Genomic DNA, 26,937 nt, shown 5'->3' with positions numbered 1-26,937 from the left:
TAGGCGCCTTAATACACTCGCCGAGAGCTTCCTTCCTGAATCTCAATGTGGGTTTCGGCCAAATAGAGGTACGGTTGATGCCATCTTTGTTGTCAAGCAAATGCAAGAAAAAAGCCTTGAACAACACCGTGACCTCTATTTGTGTTTTGTGGACTTAGAAAAAGCCTTTGACCGTGTTCCTAGGTCAGCCCTGTGGACCGTCCTAGAGAAGTGCGGGTGCTCTGTGAAATTTGTCAACTTGGTGCGCCAATTTCACGAGGGCATGAGTGCCCGCGTGCGTCACGAAAGCGCTTACACAGAGCAGTTTCCGGTCACTAGCGGCGTTAAACAGGGCTGTGTCATGGCTCCGACCCTATTTGCTATTTACTTTTCCGCGGTAATGAACGATGCCCTTCAGAAATGTAACCATCAGATCATGGTAAATTCTCGAATGGACAAAAGTATATTTGACCTTGCGCGACTCAGAGCTAAACGAAAAGTCCACTCAACTGCAATCACAGAAGTTCTCTACGCTGATGACGTTTGCCTTATGGCACATACCCTAGAAGATTTGCAAAGGTATCTGGACAACTTAGACGATTCTTGTCGTAAGTTCGGATTGGTGATCAGCGCGTCGAAAACCCAGATTCTTAAACAACCTGCACGAGGCAAATCTGCGAACGACGCTGCTGTTTACCTTAGCGGCAATGCTTTGGATGAAGTAGGAACTTTTCGTTACCTTGGGAGTCTATTGCGAAGCGACAATCGTCTGGAGTCCGAGATATCTTCAAGGATCGCAAAAGCTGCTGCAGCCTTTGGCGGACTCAATCAACGAGTTTGGAAATCACACGACCTTAGCCTCCGGACTAAACTCGCCGTTTACAAAGCAATAATTTTACCTTTGTTGCTTTATGCTTCGGAGACCTGGTGCCTGTACAAGGGAGACATCAAACGTCTAGACTCTTTTCATTTAAAGTGTCTCCGGGCAATTCTTCGGCTGAGATGGCAGGATCGTGTTCCAAACTCGGAGGTTCTGCGTCGTACTGGCATGTCGGGTATGGAATGCCTACTCATGAATGGTCAACTGCGTTGGTGTGGACACCTTGTACGCATGCCACCATCAAGATTGCCTAAAGTTGTGTTTTACTCCGAACTAGCTTCGGGTAAACGCAAGGCCGGTGGACAATATCTGCGGTACAAGGACGTCCTGAAACGCCACCTGTCGGCCACCGGCTTATCGTGTGAATCGTGGGAGGAGCTTGCAACTCGGAGATCGGACTGGCGAACTGCGGTCAACACTGGTCTCAACGACTTCGAAAGTGCACGCCTCGAAGATCTTGACGCTAAACGCCAGCTTCGAAAAGCTCGGCCCAAGCCCTCCTACACATACACTTACGACTCAAATGGCGAGCTTTACTGCATGTCTTGCGGCCGGAAGTTTAAAACAAAACTCGGTTTCGCAAGTCACGTTCGAGCCCATGCACGTCAGAATTTACAGAATACCTGATACTGATTTGTCCGGGTGTCGCCGTCGACGGATACGTCTGGGAGGACATCATGAGTCAATCGGTTCTCGCTAGAAATACGGGCGGCCGGTTGCTCTTTGTCGGGTAGAAGCTATATGTGATGTGTCTAGTAGGTGCATAATAATATTACAGATTTGTTGGGGCAGGTCCCCGCAGCGAATACGGGTGGCCTTGTCCTAAGTTTCCAGGTCTTCGCCGGCGACTTTGGCGGTTTCATATAAAATAGAAGAAAATTGAAACTAAGCCATTTTCAGATTTGCTCATAATTAATATGACCATCATTATTTGGTCTGATTGGTTTAAATTAAAAAATATTTTTAAATTAAATTAAGTGGATGATTCTTAGCTGAAGTGCAATAAAAGTGAAATGAACGAAACTGTGCTGACTTTTACATAAAAAAAAATCGTATACCTAATATCTGTGTATGCTGTTTATCTGTATATTACAAGGACCTGTGATGTGTACCTAGTAGGTACGTCAAACGGAATTTCCTATACCTAAATACATGCATTTTTTTCGATTAATAAAAAAGTATCTCACATGAATATGGAGATCTATATGCCCATAGGAAACATCTCATTCACCTCATCTGTCCCTCGAGATAAGCATAATACATTGCTTGGAGCGAACTCATATGAATAAGGTGGCAATTCTTTTTATACTTTAGGCAATTTCTTCGAGGCCTTTTATAGGGCAAGTTGGCACATCAAGATGTCATTCAATCAACATTCAATTTCCATTTTCTTCGATTGTAAGTAAGGCAAAATAATGTAGGAAGTAATTTTCACTTAAATTGTTGTTAACAAAACAAGATTAACTGAAAGATATTGGTCTAAATTTAATACCTATAGACTTGTCATATGTTTCTGTCTTTCGTCATCTTAAGGATTATTACAGAAGCGCGAGACTCACTTGGCTATCTGATTCCAATAATTAGCGTACTTACACATTAGTTTTACGAAAGTGACTGCCGTTTGACCTTTCAAACCCGACGGGAAACTAAGCCTTTTAATAGTAATTAATCTTTATGAAAAAGTTCGATTCTTAGAAGTTGTAAGCTCTAAAGTAGTCTAAAATAGTCTAAAAAATTTATCGATTGCTTAAACCCACGGCCGATATCAACGCTTCATCGTGCCTTCAACTTAGACCACGGAAGTGTTCATTTAGTCACTACTCAGAATGCTTCTACGAGTAAATCGATTTATTTTATAAATACAAATATGTGTTGCTCTAAATTACACCATACGGCTCGATTCGGGAAATGAATTAGAGATTAACTAGATACGATATAGTAAAGATATGTGACGTTCCACGGCAAAAGGTGCCTTATGGCGGCTGGCGCCGCGATTCGGGAAATGAATTAGAGATTCACTAGATATGAAATAGTAAAGATATGTGACGTTCCACGGCAAAAGGTACACGAAAAAAGGCGCTTACGTCGCATAGCGCCGCATTAATATTGGAGCGGCGTTAATAATAGCGTAAGCGCCAACCGCCATAAGGTACCTTTACCCGTGGGACGTCACATATCGTTACTATATCGTATCTAGTTAATCTCTAATTCATTTCCCGAATCGCGCCGTTAGATGCACGATAATGAATGCCCTGAATGGGCACAATGCACGTATGCCAAACGGCGCAACACAACACAATGCATGCATTCATCGCCACTGATTAAACTGTCTCTATTATCATTTTCACCGCATATTTCGGTCCCTGCAATTAGTTCTGAAGTTTTTAATAAACTTCCTTAATGAGACTACTAAAACGCTATTATTCTATAATAGGTTATTTTTTTCACGAATAGAACCAGCTATTCTTTATTAAACCAGGGGGGTGTAACTACGCAGTTTAGGTACATTTGGCCGGCGCGCCTCCCGGGCAGGCGTATGACAGTGGGCTGCCGCTCGGCTTGCACGATAGTCATGTCAAGTGGCGCTCGCGCAAAATTGAAAATACACAATGGCTTCGAAATCTAAATCTAAGTCTAAGTAAGGAATACTTAGTAATAGTTAAAATGAACATCCTTAATTTGTTGAATATTGGTTGCCAAGAAACAATATTAGGAACTGAACGACATATTTTCAAAGGAATACAGCTGTGGCATACCTACTTCCGTGAGAGAATCAGACATACTATCTCCTGATAAAAATTGTATGTTTACAGAATCAACGTTTTTAATTCCTACATATTTAAACTAAACTAAAACTTGTCAAGTGACAACCCCGTGCCGTCACTCACAGCTCGGTCATAAAACTGCGGCGCGCAAAGAAGATTCACGGTTCGTGCGCGGTTATAAGTTTCAATTTTGTTGCAGGCGGCGAGTATAGGTATAATTTTATACCTAAATCTGACTTTTGTGAAGGAGTGAATTTTCTGTACGGTAGTACTAAATTATTAGTTATTCTGTGATTAAACATTAAAACATCACGCGAGGTGTTTTTGGCTACTTTTTCTCGCGGCAATACAGTTACAAATTGGAATTTAACCTTTATAAGGTACTACACGATCAATAAACATAAGTACTCATGAAATAAACCGAAAGGAACCGAAACCGAACCGAACCCAATAACCGTAACCGAACCGGGTAACCGAAGACAATATTATAAGTAGGTACTCATATTTTTATAAGTTAATAACATGGAAGACCTACAAACAGTCCATAATCCTACGACCTTACTATCCTCATCACACTGTAATAGGTATACTTAATGAAATGTAAAGGTTCGGGTAGGGTTCCAGGAATACGATTATTATCGTACCTAAAGACTCTTTTCGCAAAACAACTGCGTTCCTTTCCCTGCCTTCATTTTAATATGATCATGTCATACCAGCGAGTAAGCGCAATATAAAATCTATCTGTAAGTTTATTTCTATAAGAAAGGGGCTCGTCTCCCACAAGAAAATTTTATCGAAGGTAAGTACATAAGATTAGGTACAGTCAAAAGTATCTACCATTCACTAATAGCTTAACTAAACGACATCTATCTCTATTTGAAAATACGCTACTATTACTTTTACCGTTTTATTTAATTACTAATTTAATTTAGTCCTCCTCATCGATTTCGATGACGGATACCTCAGCAATTACGGAATAGGATGGGCCCGAATGTGGCTGGCCAGGCCGAACTTGGTCTTAAAGACTCTTCTGCAGGTGTTACAATAGAGTTGGCTACACGTGTTACGTATACGCGTAAGATGGCTTCCGCCTCTCTTTAAGTTGTTGGCGTTTGGCATCAAAGATGTATTTATTATAATGAATAGGGAGAGAGGTGACTGAAACTAAATATTTGGTGTAATGGTAATAATTAACTTCCTATATTTAATAGTTAGGTGAATAAATAAATAATTTAATAGATATAGCTACAACACAACTACCTAGAAATATTTTTTTTAGTAGTTACAAATATAAGTATTAAGGGGCCCACTGATTAACAGTCCGCCGGACGGTATCGGCCTGTCAGTTAGAAGAAAATTTTGACAGTTCCGAACAACTGACAGGCCGATACCGTCCGGCGGACTGTTAATCAGTGGGCCCCTTTAAAGGTCGATGTAATAAGCGCTGAAGAATGGGGGCGCATTTAAGATAAAACTAAAACTCGCTAACTAAACTTTTAGAGGATTACTTAGGTAACCTAGTAAAATAATCCGTGTGTTAGCAAAACATATGAAAACTATTGTGATATAATTGATATAAATGTAGCTAATTATTTTCACATTTTGTTGTTGATAACAGGAAGAAAAAGATCAGTTGCTGACAACAAACTGCTGGATCACGCAAGTGTGGATGGACTATCACCTCCGATGGAATACGAGCGACTTCGACGGAATCGGCGTCATAAGGATACCTTTCGAGAGGGTGTGGAAACCTGACATTATTCTTTACAATAAGTAAGTTGCTTCATTTTCGTTATTCAACATCATCAACATCAACATTTATTCAGCAAATAGGCCACAAGGGCACTTTTCACACACGTCAACATTGAATTTACATACAAGCAAAAATAATAACAATACATCAACAATTTAATAAAATACAACTAACAATTCAATCTAACGTATTAGGTACAATTACTAAGAGATGTATATGGTCTCTTAATGTCGAATTACCTACATAAAAATACAGATACAAAACACAAAAAAAAAGTATGAAATAAAAAAAACCGTAGTTATAGCCAAATATTACTTAACTTTATTTGTCTCTACCAAAGAAAGTACCTAAATTAAATTATAATCAGAAATAAATATTATCACTAGGTACTTATTTGTAACTGCGAGTAGGTATTATGGATTCTGTTAAATCAGTGAAGCTGCATATTGCTTTTAGTTTCACATCACAGTACCTATTGATCTTTATATTAGGTCATTACCTATGAAATTGGCGTTTTGTTCGGAGAATTTCAACGAAACACGAATTTCCATACAATTAATTTTGCGGATATTTTTTTGATGGCTAATTCAAACCAAACAAAATTTTTCCAGTAATTTTTGACACCTTTAAGGTATGTTTTCAATATCTCCATTTCTTGAAAATTGGTACCATTAGAAAAATATAAGTAATTTTAATACTCGAACCGACAGCACATGAAAAGACCTATTTTCAAGGCTTAATTCTGAACACTTAACAATAAAAAATAACAATTAATTGCTGTCAAGCAGTTTGGCGAAATCATATTGTAGTTTTATTGTAATTGTGTATGTACTTTTGTAAAAAAAAAAAAAACTAGGATCAGACTTATATCTATGAACAAAAACGCCAATTTCATAGGTAAGGACCTAATATTTCTGGTGATGTTTTTGTATTTTAATAAATCCGCTAGAGAAATTCTACCCTATTATGTACGCAAATAATCCGTAAGTAGCTGTATCAACTTTCACTAAATGGACAAAATAAACTAAAGAAATAGGACACCGCAAAAGTGAAATCGGGAATTATTAGCGAGAATCCCTACCGGCTTGTCTCGGGTATTGGCCGGCGGGGATTTTCATTATTTTACAGGCATTTTACGAACGGACTCTCCTTGAGTGTTGTTTTAACGTGCCAATTTCAAATGAAGCACTTAAATTAACATCCATAATTATTAAACAGTTTATTCTATTAGAATAATCGTTAAGAGAGAATTTAACGTGTTTTATAAAGCGAATGAAACATTTTGAATGGTTGTATGTAAATAACTTAAATAAGTAACAAACTGTGTAAGTATTTTGTCTTCAAAATTTGCAAACCACTTGCGGATAGGTTGGAGTCCAACTCCAACAATGGAGTTGAAATTTGACATACCGTTGAAACATACTAGTAATTGCCTTGGTGAGAAAAACTAGTATCAAATGTACCGGTACATGCCTTTTATTGCCCAACTCGCCACTTGGTGCTGCGGCAAGTATAATATCCGAGTTTATAAACAAACATATCTATTAGAATTTTTATAATCTTGACGAGTATTTCTGAAAACCGTATTTATAAACATTTAACCGGCGTTGAAAACGGAACAAAAAAGAAACAATCCAATATATTTTTAGTCTAGCAGAAATAAATTACTGGAAGGTTGTTAATAATCAAACAGTATTTTATTTTATTAATTATGAATAACAATAATGTGCGGAAATCTACTTAAATGGGAAATTAAACAAGCTTTTAGTTCGGATTGTTTGCTAAATATTACCATCAAAGGCCGAAAGATAAAAAGGACAACGTTAATTGAAAAACAGTGATGGCAATATCATGGCATGGTTTGAATTTTTTCATGATTTTTTTTTCTTACGCATGTTTTTTTCTAGTAATTAATTGACGATATCCGAATATCCGATAAACGAATCAAATTTTCCTCCATTACTTAACCACGCATTATAAAAAGTACCCTAACCTAGTCGGTAGCGCCTTTGCCTACGAAGCACGGTTCAGGGTTCGAATCCCGGTAAGGGCATTAATTGTGTGTTTATCACAAACATTTGTGCCTGAGTTGTAAAAATAAGTAGAAATCCAGTGTTCATTTTCCAGCGCGGATCCTAACTATCGCTCCGCGGTTATCAACACGAACGTGATCGTTCGTAACACGGGCGAAGTGACGTGGCTGAGTCATGGCATCTACGTGTCTGTGTGTGACATCAACGTGGAACAGTTCCCGTTTGACGTGCAGCTGTGCACCATGAAGTGGGCCTCATGGACTTACGACGGTTTTCAGGTATTTAAATTTTAAGTATAAGGTCAAGTACGTGATCTACACGATCGTGGTAGTTCGTCCCACGGGCGAGATGACGTCAAATATGGTAAGATGATTACCTACAGTAGATGTACACTACACTACATCTACGGTAAGCAATGTAAAATAAACGAAATACTGAAAAATTAAATTCATCAACGAGAGTGATTTACACTGTACAGTAACAGTAGATAATGTAGGTAATGTATTTTTGCCTAGGAGAAATAAATATCGTTAAATAAATCGTTCAATGGCCCTTTTTCATCAGGTATCTGCTGTATTCAGTATTTTAATTACGAGATGGCACTTAATACCGAGAAAGCTGTTATCTTACATTTTTAATTACGAAAGAAGGGAGTTTTTAACTCAGTTTTGTGAAGTAAAACAATACAAAACCGAAGCTTAGCGGGATACCTGAAGAGGTAAATTTTACATTCAAAATGTTTTCCTCATTTGTTGGAAATATGCATGAATAAAAACTGCGTCCTCATTTAAACGGACTGAGCTGAAAAGGTTATGGCATGAAATCTATTTTTAAGCGAAGCGGTGCAGTGACTTTGTACAACTTTCGTACTAAATACAACTGATATCTGTTGTTATGAATACCAGCAGTTGGATACATGTCTCTATTTATCTCGTATGAAATAATCAACATGTTCTAGCGATTTACCTATACAATTAGGTTACGTACCTAACGACTGCACAGAAACACTTATGCCTTTTTATAAATTGTAATTTTCTCATAAAATATACCTAAGTAATTTTTCATATGGAACCTGCCTAATTCCATATGTATCTACGCCCATGTGATTGAATTGCTCATAAAAATAATGTATCGTTATTGCCACTTAGAGTCGAAAATATTGTTTAAACTCTAATTTCTAAGAAGCAGTGTCGAGTAAATTAGAAATACCGCGATACGAGGATATTAATGTTAGCAGTAAATCACCGCCTTCTACTGCGGTGAGTTGCATGGCCGACCCGCTACGACTTTCTTGGAAAATATTATTTTAATCCTGCATAAAACTGCAGTTGTGCAAAACTAAATGCAAACGCTTGTAAAGTACCTACTTGTATTTGAATCAGTGACACGAGTATAGAACTGAAATAAAAATTGTATAAAGAGTGGTGGGTTGAGACCGTTTAGGGTAGATAGAAGTAAATCGGATCAATTTTTCTTTGACGGTAACTAGTAGTTCGCCCCGAACTGAGAACACGCAGTTAACCAAAAATTATTATAGAGCGATTGACTTTGTTGCACCTACTTAGGTATCGTATAGTGCGTCGTAAAAAATAAAATAAAATAAAATAGTCGTAAAATAGTAGAAAATAAATGAGAGCACCACTCTCTACGTAACTATTACATTTTTGACGTAAAATGCTTACACATGACAACAATTTAGTATGGACATTTTTGAGTTCCATTTTATTCAATTTCTACTATTTCATGTCGCATTATAAGCTGCAATGGATCAAAAATCGCCTGGATTTATTGCAAGGTCTGTGGAGCCTGTGACTGATAGATTTAAGCAAAGAGTAGTATGTATAACATAATATAGGACAAAGAGAGCCCTCTCGTGGAACTTTGCATCCATTTTGAAGTGCCATCTGTAATTCTTAACCAGAAATATCAACGTCAATATCAGGGGGGGAGAGGCATAAATAGCGTCTAAGTATGTTGCGAACGTAAAAAACTTTGACTTTGAAGAAAGGCTTCAGGATATTTATTAATACACGAAATCAGATTAGATACTTTTAACTTGACTGTTGATGTAATAAATTACCTATCATACACGGCTGGAATAACACACAATTGACCACGAAACACAATTACACGCAGCAGGTTGTGAATCTACCCGCCATAATTTTTCTAAATTTTTTGGTAATAAAGTTCTCAGCAACTGTGATGGCGTATGAAAACTTTGTTTCTTTTAACATTGTAAACCTGAAAGTATTTTTATTTATCTGAATTATGTCGTAGTACCTACAGACAATAAATGGGGTGTTTTAATAACAAAACTTCCGTGAGTGACCGGTATTAATATATTTAATAAATGGGGTGTTATAATATTTTGAGTTTTATTTGACAAAGTTGTTTTTTGTGACAATCGCCTCCATGGCAACGATGTCCATAAATAATCTGTTCTAACAGATGTTTTTTTGTTTGATCCATGCCTTAGATACAAGACTTTTAAGACGTTCTGGCGAATTAAGTGAAGCCATATTAAAAAAAAGTTTAGCGTTAAGTAATATAGATGTCGCTATTTTTTCGAATAAAGTGCTTTATATACGACTGTCCCTCCCCTGGATTTAAGTCATCATAGAAATCATAGAGATTAAAATAAACTGTATCTGTGCTAAGTCGAAATATTTCCTGTCAAATGTCAAATACCTATATTATGTTTATATTATTTTATTTTTATCTTGCTAATTATTTCAAAAAGGTAAATTTAAAAACGATATTATAAAAGTGCAAACCCAGCACTTTCATTTGATACTAAATTCGACCATGTTTTTGCAAATAAAATGACCAGAATAGCTAGGCCTCTCACAAACAGCTTTTTGGCCTTCTAAGCTCTTCTACCTCAATAATCCCTTAATCGAGCCTGCTCATAATTTAATCACTAAAATATAATGCCCTCAACTACACGTTTACCCAATTTCATTTAAATTAGAACAAATTTACTTAAGTTCTTGAGTATCAAACTATCTTCTGACAGTTCAGCTTAAAACATCGAAATGCCGGGACGTGCCGCTAGCCAGCCGCGTGATCCGAGTCGAATGTAAGAACTTCGCTTCGCTTCGCTCGCTCGTTCGATTAAATACGTTTTATGTGGACACGTTATTTATTTTAACAAAACTGGATTAATTTGTTATGTGGTCAGCGGCGGGTAAAAAAAAGAGCTCGAATCTTAAGGTTACGATCGTTTTAATCCGATCTGCCATCCTGCCATCAGATATTTTTGACCATCTTTTACGCTCCCTTATATCTGATGTCGACTGTATGTAACCATTATCTTCATCTTCCTCGCGAGTTCGTGTTATCCCGGCATTTTTGCCACGGCTCATGGGAGCCTGGGGTCCACTCAGTGTTGGGCATTCAAGAATAAAATCATTATTTGAATAAGAATTCGTATTAGGAATAAAATCATCTCGATTTTATTCCCGTCAAAAATATTCAAATAATTTTGGTCGTGAATAATTGGTATGAGAAAAAATTGAATGAGAATAACTTATTCTTAATCAAATAAATATAATCATGATTTTTAATCGAAATAATATTCCACGAATAAAAATGTAGTCCGGGTACCGTATAGGTACTAATTACGTATAGTTAGGTAGATGTAATAGTAGTTAGTCTCTTGTCTAATTTATACCTATTTTATGGAATAAAATCTTACAAATTGACTGTCGCATAACGCATAGTTTTAGTAACCGTATTATTTTTAATTTACTAACCAAATCATTAGGTTCAATTGAGCTGGTCTAGGGGCCTAGCCAAGATGCCAATCGCTTGCGCTCTAACAACGAAGCGCTTTCTGTCTCTATCATTCTTACATATTAATAGTGCGATAGAGAGACAGAGATAGCGTTTCGTTGTCGTAGCGCAAACGATTGGCATGTTGGCTATGCACCCAAGGTGCCTAGCCAAGATGACAATTTTTGTTTTTAATTTAATAACCAAATCTTTGGGTACAATTTAGCCGTTCTGGGGGCCTAGCCATTATGCCAATCGTTTGCGCTCCGACAACGAAGCGCTCTCCCTGTCTCTCTATCGCACTAATATATAAGAGTGATAGAGACAGAAAGCGCTTCGTTGTTGGAGCGCAAGCGATTGGTATGTTGGCAAGGCCCCCAGAACAGCTAAATTTACCTAATGATTTGGTTATTAAATTAAAAACAAAAATTTGCATTTTGGCTAGGCACCTTGGGAGCGTAGCCAACATGCCAAACGTTTGCACCACGACAACAAAACGCTACTTCTGTCTCTCTATCGCACTAATATGTAAGAGTGATAGAGACAGAAAGCGCTTCGTTGTCGGAGCGCAAGCGATTGGCATATTGGCTAGGCCCCCTGAACAGCTAAATTGTACCCAAAGATTTGGTTATTAAATTAAAAACAAAAATTGGCATCTTGGCTAGGCACCTTCAGTGCGTAGCCAACATGCCAATCGTTTGCGCTATGAGAACGAAACGGTATATCTCTCTCTATCGCACTAATATGTAAGAGTGATAGAGACAGAAAGTGCTTCGTTGTCGGAGCACAAGCGATTGGAATCTTGGCTAGGCCCCCAGAACAGCTAAATTTACTTAATGATTTGGTTATTAAATTTAAAAAAAAAATGTCATCTTGGCTAGGTACCTTGGGTGCGTAGCCAAGATGCCAATCGTTTGCTCTACGACAATGAAACGCTATCTCTATCTCTCTATCGCACTAATATGTAAGAGTGATAGAGACAGAAAGCGCTAAAAACAGCTATATTGTACCTTATAATGATTTGGTTATTAAAATAAAAACAATCTTAGCTAGGCACTCAATCGTTTGCGCTACGACTGCTACGACAACGAAACGCTATCTGTCTCTCTATCGCACTAATATGTAAGAGTGATAGAGAGAGACTATGCGCAACTCTACGGAGCGTCAACGTTTGGCATGTTGGCTAAATAAATAAAAATAAAATAAAAAATAAAGAACCCCCCTAAGCACCCTGATCGGATGATAGAACTAGATAGTGTATAGCGGAACTCTTCAATGTGTACTATACCTAAACTAAAGTAACAAATATCAAATCAATCCGACTTTTAAATAGAAGGGTGAAAATCAACTTACAAAATATAACCAATTGTACTACAAAAATTAACTTCAGTCTAAATAACATTTTAAATGAATAAAACCTTAGTTAGAATAGGCCCACTTCTAGAATAATTATTCTGTTTTTTATTCCGCATTTAAAATAAAAGTCACATGATTTATTCACCTTAATTTTATTCTAAAATAACTAGTGCAAGAATTATTCTAATTCAAATCGATTTAAATAAGAATAAAATTTCTGTTTTTATTCTTATTCTTATTCAAGTTAATTTTTCCCTAACTCTGGGTCCACTTGACAACTAATCCCATGATTTGACGTAGGTACTAGGTTTTACGAAAGCGACTGCCATCTGATCTGCCAACACAGAGGGAAAACTAGGCCTTATTGGGATAAATCCGGTTTCCTTACGATGTTTTCCGTCAACGAAAAGCGACTGGCAAATATCAAATGATATTTCGTACATAAGTTCCGAAAAACTCATTGGTACGAGCCGGTGTCTGTAACCTTTATATGTAAGTATATGGCAATATTCAAACTACATAATTACATAACTGCTCAATAACTTTTACATACCGTAAAACGGGGTGAGTAGGTTTCGCGGGGAGAGTTGGGTTATGAATGGGGAGAGAAGGGTTGAGAGGGGGGTGAGAAGGGATTTTAAGGCTATTGCTACAAAAATAATGTATTCCAATTTAAAATGGAGCTATAGTAATACGCATAAAAAAAAAATCGATCCAACAATCTTCCAAAATCACCTTTGTATGAAAACCCCTCTCACCCCAAATACGAGGCACTACGGGGTGAGGTGGGTTTTCCTCTATATCGTCAAAGTTATGAAATGGAACTACCCAAAATAAAATAAAATAAAAACTAAAATACAAACGTCCGGAACACTTATTATATTCACCATTTAGTTTTCATATCTAAAAATAAAATGTTATCCAGGTTTGAATTTCAGTTTTGACTCTACTCACCCCATTTTACGGTATGATATGATACTCGGCCTCACCTCACCTAATCCCACCTTAAGTTGAAACGATAAATTATTAATATTCTGATATACATACCAACTTACGGTACAAAAATTTCACTTCAAAATTAATGAGGCCTCGGAAACAACGTCTATTATTAATTTTTAAATTAAATCGCTGTCTGAAAAATGTCACGGAGAATATTTTTCAGCACAGCTTTCATTTATCACTTCATCGTTCATTCATCTTTCTGTGCTTTTGAGTATCTATATTTTTTTTATTATGTTGGTGATATTTTTACCAGCTAAGATGACAGCGATTTTGATAGCCCAGACTGTGCAAGGGTTATCTAAACGTCATAGGTTCATAGAAGTTTGACATCTAAAGACCGTATCGTTAATTATGGGGACAACTTTACTTAGCCGTTTTTTTTGGTATTATATTTTTATTTCAAAATTACACATGTGTTTAATTACTTAGTGCTTTAATAAGGTACACATTTCGTCCTGGGAGCTCGACGTAAAGCATATGGTTTGGACGAAATTTACCCAATCCTCTCGAGTAACAATAATCACTGCTGACAAATACTGGGTCAATTTTTGAAGAGGGTGTTTTTTCGACATTTGTATGGCATTTTTTTATTTTTGGGGAATCAGATTTATAATCATCGTTTTACATAGAAAGGGTTCATAACAACAAAAAATATACTGTACGAGGCACCACTCTACTTTTTATAGTTAGCTAGATATGGACGTTTAAATATTGACATTTGTATGGCACTATTTAGCCATTTGTAAGGCGCTTTTGACATGTATATGGCATTTTTTCGATAATGTATGGTAGTGTCAACATTTTGATGGCACTATTTATTGTTTTTGTGGCATTTGTAAGACCCTGACAACATTTGTATGGCACCTTTTCGACATTTGTATGGCAGTATATCGACATTTGTATACCACAATCGACATTTATATGGTCAAAATAGCCGTACAAATGTCGCCATACAAATGTTGCCAATAATATTTTTTTGCGAAATTTCCTACACAATATAACCGATTCACTTATTTATTTTACGATATATTTTAACACTGTATTTGTAACTATTATTGTAAAATACAGATTTTTATTTCGACTGTATACCAACATATTAAGCGTCCATACAAATGTCGTTGTAGTTGTACCAAAATATGTCGAAAGAGATTCTTGCCTGTTTTTATATAAATAAAACTGGGTCCACGTCCACATTCGATGTTGATCGACGCCCAACTAACCGCACTATTGCGTAGTAAATTTAATTTAAGCGTTATTCAATAGACTAAGAAATAAGAAATTTTGGGGGGTATCTTTAAGTCATAACAAAACAAGTGCCGCGCGGGACAATGATAAAAAGGCTTCCCTTGTTTTATTGAATAACGCATTAAATTATCGAAATTATTAAATCCATTCTCTAGAAAATGCTTTTTACAAAAATATAAAGTTATTCATAATACGTTGCCTACATCCAAAATTATGATTTTTTTATTGGGTGTGTGCCGCCACTGGGGACACGCAAAAAACGGCAAATTTAGCCGTTTTTGGAACTTGAAATGAGATTTTGTCAGAAAGCGAAACATCTGGACATAGTCTAAGCACTTCTTTTCGTTAAAAAAAAAGTTTAAGATCTGTGCATGGTGGCCTTTTAGAAAATATGGCATGTTACTTACGACAACTCTGACTTTGACATCTAATATAACTATCATGGAGCGTTTCTATCATATATTCTTTGGTTTCTATCGACCCGCTCTAGCGATGGATCAACGCCATGAATGTCCGTTAGGCTTTGGTCTTTAGCTTATTCTTCTAGCTGTCTCCATCATTTCGCTTGCATCAGAAATTGAAGGGATTCCAAAACGTGAGGTGAAAAATCGTTTTATTGTAAATATAAAAATTCACCACATTTATTACGCAGCTGCTCAATTGAATAATCATGAAGAGGACACTTCTAGATAACATGTTTTGGCAGTCTATTAACCTGTTGTTACTTTAAATCGTACCAAAAAGTGGGTGAAATAGTCTCAAATTCAGCTCGATAGGCTTGTCCGGACTGTATTTGCTATTAATAGCGGTATTAAACGGCATTAAAAGCATCATAAAGTCCCTAAAATAAAAAAAATGTCAAACCTTCTTAAATCAGATATAGCTTAAAAATACCCTCAGATCAAACTCTTAGAACATTGTAATAAAAAATAATACACATGCCAACAGTTAGACCAGGTTTTATCTGTCCCTATAATTAACGATACGGTCTTGAATATAACACTTTCACAGTCTGGGCTCGCTAAATTGATGCCAACTTAGCTTGGTCTAACTCTATCTTTAAATCCACTCTATAATTTTGTGGTCAAAAGGCTAGCTTTTGCACGATTTTGGCGAAATGCGAGTTCACAGTTCGGGCGAACTACTAGTATTATTTAAGTTTACTTATTACGAGTACAAAGATTTTCTCGTATAATTTTCCGAGCATATTACAACGACAACGACAAACTATGTAAGCAGTGAAATCGTGCTAAGTGAACTATGATTTAGACATAAGTACCAGCTAAGCTGCCTGTCTAAAACGAAATAATAAATAAATAAAATATTGGGTACTTAAACTATTATATTATATCGAGTAACCATTATATCCATGTAACAATTTTATTAAGGTCATATAAATTCAACAGCCATAGTGAAAAATATAGGAAACAGGTACTAGTAATACCTACCGTGTGATTTCCGAAAATGCAAATGTATACAGATTTTCACGGTCATGATTTATCATGAAGACATGAATAAGGAAATTCTTAATTTCACGGAGCACTGCACAAATTTGATACGGCGTGCCAATAGTCATATTTACCTCTGAGAGGAGGAGAAAGTGAGTTTGTTTATGTACTACTTATTACTTTTATGTTGTTACAGCACCGTTTTTCGCTCGTTAGGTAATTTAAGTCGTCTTTATTTAGGTACATGAAATGATCTTATTCCGTTAAAATAACAGTAAGTATCAGAGTTAGGTACATGACTTGAGTGTTTATTTTAACTTTATCTTGTATTTATTACCTATGCAGTGATAAAAACACGAGTGTTTATATAAGATGTGTTGTGTGTGCATAATAATATTACGTTTGTTCGATATTTCTTCTATATTGATTTGATCATGAATCACGCAAAATAATAGCGTATTAACATTGTAATCATAAATTATTTTAGGCATGTGAACTCGACAAGCGTGCCCATGACACGTATACACGCGTCAGTCAAATGATGAATGGTTGTATGAAAACTTGAGCCGCTGAGATTCGGAAAAAGGTTACCGCGAAAAACCTTGGCGCGGAACGGAAGAGTTTGGGGGACTTACCTACTACTAATCAAAAAATCTGAACCTGACTAATTTTGACCAATTAAATATATTAATAAACGGGTCACTCACGTATTTTTTTAATAATATTTAATATGTCTGTGTCTCACGGAAGTTTTGTTATTAAATTTTGACCAATGACAAGCAAAAACAAACTTTCACAAAGCTTTCACAGCTTAATACAAGTAATAAAAGAAACCGGAAATGTAGTTTCAAAACGAACATTTCTAACCCGGCCTGAGCCCTTGAACTGAGAATATACACGAACAAACGAAACAAAGTAATCAAAAGTGCAATGTACCTATAGGTACTGTCACGGACGTGTGATCGTGCTTCGAATCTAAACTTGTATCCTGTAGGAAACCGCCTTGCAGATGTCTACCAGACAAAGCCACCTGGCGGATCATAACGAAAGTCAAGGCCGACATTTACATCTATAGTGCAGCAATAAGGGAATCACAGTGGTTTAAAGCCTTGATTACACGTACGTACGCCGTTGGTGCGTGGCTTGAATAGAGCAAATAAGTTGCTGAACTAAGCGCAGGCTTCCGTTAACCTTACGCTTGATTAGATTTAAACATATAACTACCTACAATATGGGGTTCTTCGAAAAAGGAGTGAACATAATTAATATCATTAACGGGTCTAAAGGTAAGCGTCCACAAGCCCGCATCTCACGCATCGGACGCATCGCACGTAACGGATTTTAGTATGCCTTGTATATAAACTCATACAACAGCGTCCACTGATCCGCACCGTACGGATCGCTCATCGGCAATGCCGACACCGATGCTCCGAGAGGCAACTTTTGCGATGCGTGCCGATTACGTCATACGGAATGCCGATCAGTGGACGCGCCCCGCGCGCTCGTTCTGCATCGTCGGCCATTTGCATTTGGCGATCGTCCTTTTGCGTCCTCTTCTGCTAACGAACAAGCTATAACGACAAATTGTTCTTCATCACTTTCCTCCATTCTCACAAACACATATCTCACGGAGTCCACACGTGCGCCCACTACGAAAATCCGAATGAACTGGCATCGTCAATCCGTATGCTGGTACTCACGTCGGTGATCCGAACGCTGCCGATACAGTTGACGCGCTGTGAAAAATTTATCCGTTTGATGCGATCCGGCCGTTGCGTACGATACCGCCAAGTGGACGCTTACCGTAAAGCGAGTGTTATAAGGAGTAAACGGTTTTTTAAAGGCTCGGCAAAGCCCCCACGGAACAGGTGTCCATAAGCTACGGTGATCGCTTACGCTTACCACCAATAGACCCGTAGGTATGCTTGTTTGCAAAAAAATGATCAATACTCTAAATAGGAGATGGGTTAACAAAATTAATATAAAATTAAGAGCCGGTGATAGGAGAGTTCATCACCAAAAATGTGAGATAGAACGTTTTTGTTATCCGTCAGCCCTCCGGCGAAAGAGGTCCTTGTGAATACAATGGACCGCCTGTTTGCCTTTTAAATTACAACATTTTTTTCATTTTTACACCGAAAATAACAGTGAACACAGGGAATTACAGTGACTGCCTAACATATTTTGTATGGTGATTAAATTCATTTCTAGGGAGTTTTTAGGGTTGCGTAGCCAAAATGGTTAAAACAGAACCCTTATAGTTCCGCTATTTCACTCGCTGTGCACCTCGCTCGTACTTAGTGATGTGCCTCTTGTACCCGAAATGCACTGCGAGTAAAATGTCATAACAATACGTATCAAATCAAGCAAACAGTTTAAAACTTCAAATAGGCCTCTGGTAAATTTATATTCGGTGAATGATCAAATTAATTTGGTAGGCATTTTGTGCTACACTTTTTAATTTTTTTTTTCAGTGTTGCTCACTCAGACGATGCGATATGTGTTTAACAGATGGAAACTCTGACATTCATATTTATTTACTTTAAAGGGTAAACCAGTAAACCGCGTGGAATCCGAGTGATGTTTAATTAAGCTCAAGAGGGATGTGACACTGTAGCGTAATATTTGACATCATATAGCTTGTGGTTCCAAATCCGGCACTTTTAGCGGTAATAATTTGAAGTAAATTATATGTATTGACCATGCTACATTAGATAATTCAATAATTATTAACAATTAAAGAGCCTTATAAAAACTGCACGCTTGCTTCTGTGGAGTTCTTTCTAATGCTAAAAAAACGAACTATAGTTTAAAGCTTAAGTTCTTTAATTATATTATCACCAGGTATTGCTTTTTAATATTCACACGTCATGTAAATTATAATTGTCTTTTCCGAAATCGTAATTTACATATTAAGAGTCATACGAACCTGCCGCCAAAAAGTAGTAGTTTTGAATGTAAAACTACTACTCGCCCAAATTTCTTTGTATTACAATTTCTAGCCACGAAAGCAGACATAGATTGTATATTATGTTAAGGATCACTCACGCTAAACCGGGCCGTGGCCGGGCTGAGGCGTCCGACATGTCATCTATGACGGCTGATCGGTGATCACGTGGTGCTTTCCATAGGAAACGAAGCGCCGGACGGAAGCTCCGGCCCGGCCCCGGCCCTGTCTAGTGTGAGCCATCCTTTACTCGAATGTTTATGTCAAATTTTATGTTATTTCAGAATGTAGTTTTAAATGAGAGCGTTCTTTCAATTTTATTGTATGGCGGTGGCGTTCTGTGACTCTAAACATTGTAAGTAATAATAAAATATCTATTAAGTAGGTAGGTACCAAGCACTTTTGTAGACTTTCTCCAGGGGATTAGGATTCCGGTATCACTTAGAATGTGACATCTATTTGCACTAAAAATTCAGCTTTCACAACATCAATGCTGCTTATAAGCCGATTTGCTGGTACGTCTCACTTATTTAGTATCTCACATTTTCCTTTCCAACCTACTATCGAAAAAGGATTTATGCTAACTAAAGCTTTTACATATCAGCTACTACAGTATAATATCACGGTAAAATACTTTTCATGTAACTCCCTAGACAATCCTGCACACGCAAAAGGATGTTCTTATAAATAGAACTACTGCCTACTACAAAAGTTGTACTAAAAGGATTATGGCCCATAAAATATTCAGGTGTAGATTTTCTCCAGATTTTAAATTTACTTCTCAGCGCTGCCATCTGACTTTTAAATCAGAATTCTCACTTTAAAATAGACTTGACCTGACTTTTTAGGTGTGTAAGAATATGTATAGTTGGGTAGAAAGTGATCCGTGCCGGATTTCTTCTTTCTAGCCAGCTACTGAATGAGTCAAAAAAGCGCTGATAAAACACATTCGGAACCGAATGCTTTTGCATAGTTTTAGTATATTATAAACCCTTTAAAATTGAAAACAATACACATGGATTAAAATTGGGACCCTTCATAGATAAGCAACATTCAGTATCTCGATTAAAAAACACGTTGACGCATTTGTTTTCTATATGATTCTTCCTCTCTGTTGCTTGTTCCCTTGAAAAGAGCCCTTACTCCTTAGCCCTTATCCAAACAAAATAAAGAACAAAATATTTGATACATTATTTTTACTCCCTATTTCGTATTCTGCTAGGTATCTCATAATCATAAAAGTATTTCAAGACAGCGTGGGTGTTATACCTGAATTTTACGAGCAATAGATGGGTAGGGACAATAACTTAAACCTACATAAATTACATAATAAATAAATCAACTATTCCTGGACAGTGTCACTTATAAAAACATAAAAAGATTTTGTTTCCTTTAGATATTTGTTTTTATACAGCATAGGTACCTACACCTAGTATATTAAAGGGATAAATTCTTAACCCCTTTATTCATAAAACTTGGTTACCTCTTACAAAATTCTGTTAAATTTTGTCTCTTTCTAACAAACGGAAATGTCAAAATGACGGATAGGGACAAAAGATTATCAACAGTTAGATTTGACAAACGTTTATGAATAACCCCATTAGTACCTATTTCTTAAACTAACACTTGGTTGGCGCGATGAACCAAAATGAGTCTTGGCTTCCGACACAAGAGCACGCCATTTCGCCGTCATAAAAGAACTTACCTACTTCAATTTGTCTTTTCAAATTGAATTAAAATTGCGCGGAAATCTTTAATGGCGCGCGTCATTACAGCGTGGGCATACAAAAATAAAATAATTACGTACCTTTTAATAGAAATAAATGACAGAAAAGACTCTATAATTTAAAGATAATTTGGCAAAAACGTTTTAGCTTTTACTATAACAGAGAGAGACGAATTGTACCTACAGTCAATAAAATTGTAGTCTTTCTTTTAAAGTATTGATAAAGGGTAAAGGCGGATGGCTTCTAAATTCTAAGGATAAAGGCTCTTATCTTGATTTTCTCGTTACTTGTCATTACGTTATTTATCAGATTATTCAGGTATAAGTGCGTCTGGAAGGGAGCGCGAAGAGTTGTTTGACTAAGTTCTTATTTGTGGTTTTGTTTTGTTTTGTTTAATTTAATTTAGTTTATTATTTATAGTTAATTTTAAGGTAACAGTTTTGCTTTGTGTTTGAAAATTCTCGAGGAAAAATCTGCGTAGAAATTTAATTGTGTGTATGAAGTAGTCTCAGATAGGACCCAAAAAAGCCCTTTTTATGCAATGAGAATTTATACGAAGCAGCGGAAAGCATTAAGATAATGATAATGGTTATGATACAGGTTGGCCCAAAAATATTTAAACTGAAACTAAATAATTCATTTTGGGGCTATGCATGTACCTACACTTGACATTTAGTAGTTACGCAATTCCGTTTCGATTATAGGATAAGCTATCGCAATCCGCACTAAACCTCATTTAAGAGCTAGATTAACTTGTCGTTGAGACATATCCGAATTAGTATAAGTATCTAAGCAATATATCTGAGATATTTGGTTTACATAACATAATATTGACATACTTTTGTAAACATTCAATGAAACAGAAACAATTGATCGCAAAAGTGACTCAATGGTTCGCGTGATTCAAATTAAAAATGGGCTACCGAGCCAGGGAACCTATGTTCAACATGATTGGCATCCGTTGTCAATTAATGTATTAAATCCGGTTAAGTAGTTTGCTTTACCACCTTGTGAAATATGGTTTTGCATAGGCACCTGTAGTGTGATAAGGACAATATCCGATATACCTACTTTTGAATTTGAAGAAACATTTTGTTGTGAGATTCTCGCTTGTTGAGCCTTTTTGCGTAAAGTGGAACACATAATTTACATATTTTACACAATTTCTGATATCAAGATTTTTTTTTACAGTTGGACTTAATAAAACAATTCGACGAAGGCGACACAACGAACTACCAGACGAATGGGGAGTTCGACCTCGTGAGCTTCGAGGCTAATAAGCACATGAAGTATTACTCCTGTTGCGTGGAGCCCTACCCTGACATTACGTACATCATCAAGCTGCGGAGAAGACCCATGTTCTACGTGTTCAACCTCATTCTTCCGTGCTTGCTTATTAATGGGATCGGTAAGAATTGATTTTACTAATATAGGTACCGTAAAATCTGGTAACTTTAGTCCACAATTTACAACTATGGTCCAAATTTAAGTTCCAGTAAAATATGTGTAAGTATTTTACAAATTATCATTAGTGTATCTAAGCTCCAAAGTAAATGTAACGAGTACAAATCATAAAGGCTCGTAGAACCAGTTTTCCAGTTTTTAGAGTTCTATTTAAGGACTATAGTTAGTTGAGTTTACGGTATATAAATAAGAAAGGTGTTTATAATATTTGCATGCTAGAACGGTTGTAGCTAAATAATGAAAAAAGAAACTGTATAAAAAAAAAGGTATATTTATACTTCTCTTTTCTAATTCTGAGTATCACTTTAATTGTAATTTGGTTGTTTAGTAATGGTAAACAGATATTTGAATGGGAAACCATACGATTGTAGCCCAACAGTGAATCAGAGTTCAATTTGACTGACCATACATAACATGGAAGTAGCAGTCTAGTGACGGTCACAGTTTTAGATCAGGGGCCGATTTTTTAATTTCGACCGCTCGATTTCGTGTATTTCGTTCAATAATATCTCCAGTACCTGGCATTAAAATTCTACTAATAGAATTGAAAACAAGTGGTCAATACCACTAGATTTCCAATTTCTATCGCTCGTATTTCAAAAATTAGCATTTCGCTGTTTTCCACCGATTTTCGAGTGACGAAATCGAACGCTCGAAATTCAAAAATCGGCCCCCAGGGTACGTAATAAAAAAAATACGCAATTGTTGGGGGTTCCGTTACAACCAGACAGTTGAAATTTTAGGGTCGGCAGTTTTATATGCCTACATGAAGCGTACGTTCTTATTCTTCTTAGACTTTATTCTACTCACGAAAAAATAGAAACCATACCTATACCCGTATGTGTTTAGCGCGATAGGTTGTGTGTTTGTGCATACGATGTGAATGTTCGAATGAATGTTCCCAATTAATTATGTCCTAATCAAAACGGTTCCAAAACATATTTAACACACGCGGTGGGGCAGTTCCGTTATTGGTCGGAATAGGAATTTAAACTTTAATTAATTATAATTTAAAATACCTACGTCTTTGCAGGTTTTTCTATGCAGACAAATCGAACGTTATGTATTATGAGATCATAAGTTTGTACCTACAGAGGTTGAATAAAATTTGCAAGTACTAATTTTAAATATAAGTACATAAAGATAAAATGGTTATATAGCATAATTTCTAAAATCAAATATCCTAAGTACGAAATTCCTAAAGACAGAACATCTAAAATCAATATGTCTAATGTACGAAATTCCTAAAGATGCATGTCCTACGGTTAATAAACCTATTTTTTAAATGTCTAAAGTACAATAACGCTAGTGCACGAAAATACTAACGACCTTTTTTCCTACGTCCAGTTGACCTAAGTTTAAAATGTATAAATTGCGAAATTTCTAACAACATTTGTCCTATGTTTAGCTGACCTTACTCGTAGTTTAAAGAGTCTAACGTACGAAACCTTCTTTTCAAAAAACATTTCCTTTACAACGTAACTAGACGGAGCCCCGCTTCGCGGGGCTCCTATTTCTAGGCGGTTTGCCCTTCGGGCATCTGAAGCTACCTAACGAACCTAACCTACCTACGCTTTTTTACCCAAAGTGTAATGTTTTCACGGACGTCACACTAAAATAAATCAATAGGTAGGTTAGGTTCGTTAGGTAGCTTCAGATGCCCGAAGTGCAAATCGCCCAGAAATAGGAGCCCCGCGTAGCGGGGTTCCGTCGAATCAGGATAAGAAGGAAATGTTCTGGGAAATATTGAGTTTCAAAGTATTGTCATTAGGCTTTTTGAACGTAGCTATTTTGAGCACTAGACATATTGACTTTAGAAGGAATATTGATTTTCGAAAATAAGATCCTTCGATTAAAAGTGTATTAGGACATGCATCTTTAGGAATTTCGTACATTAGACATTTTGATTTTCGATGTTCTGTCTTTAGGAATTTCGTACTTAGGAAATTTGATTTTAGAAATTATGCTACATAACCGATAAAATACCTTACAGTAAAGAACGTGTTAAGTTATTACCGTAGTAAAGTCACAGAATAGCTAATTACGTCTAGCCTGAATTTATACCTAAACTTGATATTTTAAACCCGATGCAAGCTTACGTTAGTAAAATCATACGCGGACTTATGACTTCAAATTGAGTCAGTTTCAAGATCCCGTCCATAATTCAAACGTATTCATACTTGGATTGATACAATTTACTTTTGCGAAAGTTTATTGGAAAGGTTTACGAGTGGCATTGAAACAAATCGTTCGGTAAACAAAGTTTTGGTGTATTGGCTGGGGTGAGGTGAAGCGGGCAAAGGTATTTATCTGTCAATCTGTGAAGGTACTTGTACGTATCTTACAAACTTTCTGCTATCAATAAATCATATATATTATATTAGTTGAATAGTTTTTGTTTCGCACCTGAAAATTTTCTGTTTTGTGTACACAAGTTACGTTTTATTTCGCCTTTTCTGTTCTCTAATGTTATGACTATTGGGGTAACAAATACCCACACAAACACACATTTTACACTAAAGGATTTTCGCTGAACCAAGATGGGTGCGACACCTGTCAGTTCAATACATTTTGTGCCAGAAAGAGTCATTGTATACGCATTTTGCTTCAGCAAAATACTAAGACAAACAACAATCGAAAAATATTTATCGAGACGACAGATCAAAAGTCACATCATAATTTCCGTACATGATTTAATGTCGATTAGAATTTCCTATACACGATTTTCTACACCTGAGGTAGTTTTGACCGATATCCTAAAGTTACTATCAAAAATCAGACGAATATCCTTAACTTTATTAACAAAAGCGATAACTTTTGTTATGCAGCGTATTTATAACACATTCATATTTTGTTGGCTTTAATGTTATGTGGCAGTTTGAATAATGCTTTAGAGAGTTGGGTGCAGCGTAATGGTGACGCTTCTTCTTCTTGATCGGGACACTCTTGACAGAGCGGTCGTGGTCATCATTGGAAGCCTCCCTTTGTGACACGTTTGACAGCTCGCCTCCACTCTTCCCTGACGCCCTCGGTGACGCTTAAATAACTGCTAATTGCCAAACAGTGACGATCGTTATAGTTACTCGATGGGTAGGGTGACAGGTGTGATATCCATAAAATGTATAACTTAAATACCTACGTTAAATCTCTCAAAATTGTATTAAAATGACACCTTGCAGCGAACCCATAGAGTTAGGTAAGTACTATAAAATAGCGCAAGATTTTTTGCCTTAAGAAAACTAACTTTGCCATAACTACTTTTTTACTGGCAGCTCTTCTCGTGTTCTACGTACCGTCGGAGTCTGGCGAGAAGGTGACCTTGGGGATCAGTGCACTACTCTCCATGACGGTGTTTCTCATGACCATTAGGGACACCTTGCCACCAACAGAGAAGACTCCACTTATTAGTAAGTACTGGATTCCTAGCTAAGAAACAATCGACGATAGAAAACGCCAATCGAAAGTTAAATAATGTATTTTTCTCAAAAATGGACGGCAAAGTCGACTTTGCCGTTTAAAAAATAGGTCGCGAAGCGCGTAGTTTATGGTCAGTCAAAAATTAAAAAGTTAAAAACATTGCAGTCTCGATTTTGGGACTGCAATGTTGCATACAAATTCCATTATTTGTCGAGTTCCAAACTTTTTAAAAGTTGAAATGGCCATATCAAATGAAGGCACAGGCCCATTAAACAGCCAAACAGATGATTAGTACCGCGACTATTTAGCTGTCTCAAATAGGTTGGCGTATTTTCGGCAGAAAAATACACTTCTATTTTTTTATTAAAAAAATAAAAAGGCGGCAAAGCTAATTTTTTCAATTGTTTCTACTTTTTTCTGTGAAAATATATACGTAAGAACGTTGCTTTTGTAAAATATTTCTATGATATTTATATTTCTTGCACCATTTTTGAGAAAAGCACTATATATGACTCGGCTGGAAGGCTACTTGCTGGCTTCGGATTCAATTAAACGGACTCCCAAGGTCGTCCGTTTAAAACGAATCCTCAGCCTGCAAGTAGCTACTTCCGACCCTCGACAATAATGTACTATTTTGGTTGCCGTTTGTCGATGTATGATCTTGGCTAGGACCCTTGAAGATTAATTCGAAATAAAATAACTTGTCGACATTAACTTTTTCTAAAAATATTTGCGTAATAAAATCAATGCAAACATACTTATAAGTCTGAAGTAGTTAAAACTTTTAATAAGCTTGAGGTAAGTTAGTAACTAAACTAATCAGTACTGCACTGAACTAAGTAAGTAGGTAGTCTACTTTTGTGCTAAAATGAACTTCTAACTCATGATACAATGGATCTAACGAAATCCACAAACACTTGATGTCAATAAAAAAGTCACAAGTTCTAATGGACTTTATTTGTTCTCAGGTCTGTATTACGGAGTTAGTACGTGTCTAGTATCGTTCTCGGCGTCCCTCTCCGTGGTCACTCTAAATATATCCTACAGGCGAGTTGAATTTGTCTATGCTACTCGAGTCTGTGCGGAAAAAGAAGATTCGTGAAATGTATGGGATCCAGTACATTCTACGACTCTTCTCTTTCCGCAC

General features: G+C 36.6%; 1 protein-coding gene across 1 annotated transcript in view; it reads left to right on the top strand.

The window, feature by feature from the left end:
- LOC134789847 (neuronal acetylcholine receptor subunit alpha-10-like) overlaps nucleotides 1-26,937 on the top strand; it is a 92,794-nt gene that overhangs the window by 38,149 nt on the left and 27,708 nt on the right. The window contains exons 3-7 of the mRNA XM_063760512.1: nucleotides 5,243-5,397; nucleotides 7,505-7,688; nucleotides 22,101-22,317; nucleotides 25,646-25,780; nucleotides 26,759-26,837. Coding sequence (XP_063616582.1) covers nucleotides 5,243-5,397; nucleotides 7,505-7,688; nucleotides 22,101-22,317; nucleotides 25,646-25,780; nucleotides 26,759-26,837 — 770 coding nt within the window. The remainder of the gene's footprint in view (nucleotides 1-5,242; nucleotides 5,398-7,504; nucleotides 7,689-22,100; nucleotides 22,318-25,645; nucleotides 25,781-26,758; nucleotides 26,838-26,937) is intronic.

Source organism: Cydia splendana, chromosome 4 (assembly GCF_910591565.1).
Source record: "Cydia splendana chromosome 4, ilCydSple1.2, whole genome shotgun sequence".
NCBI classification, from domain to species: Eukaryota; Metazoa; Arthropoda; class Insecta; order Lepidoptera; family Tortricidae; genus Cydia; species Cydia splendana.
This window is presented reverse-complemented; position numbering and strand designations above follow the sequence as displayed.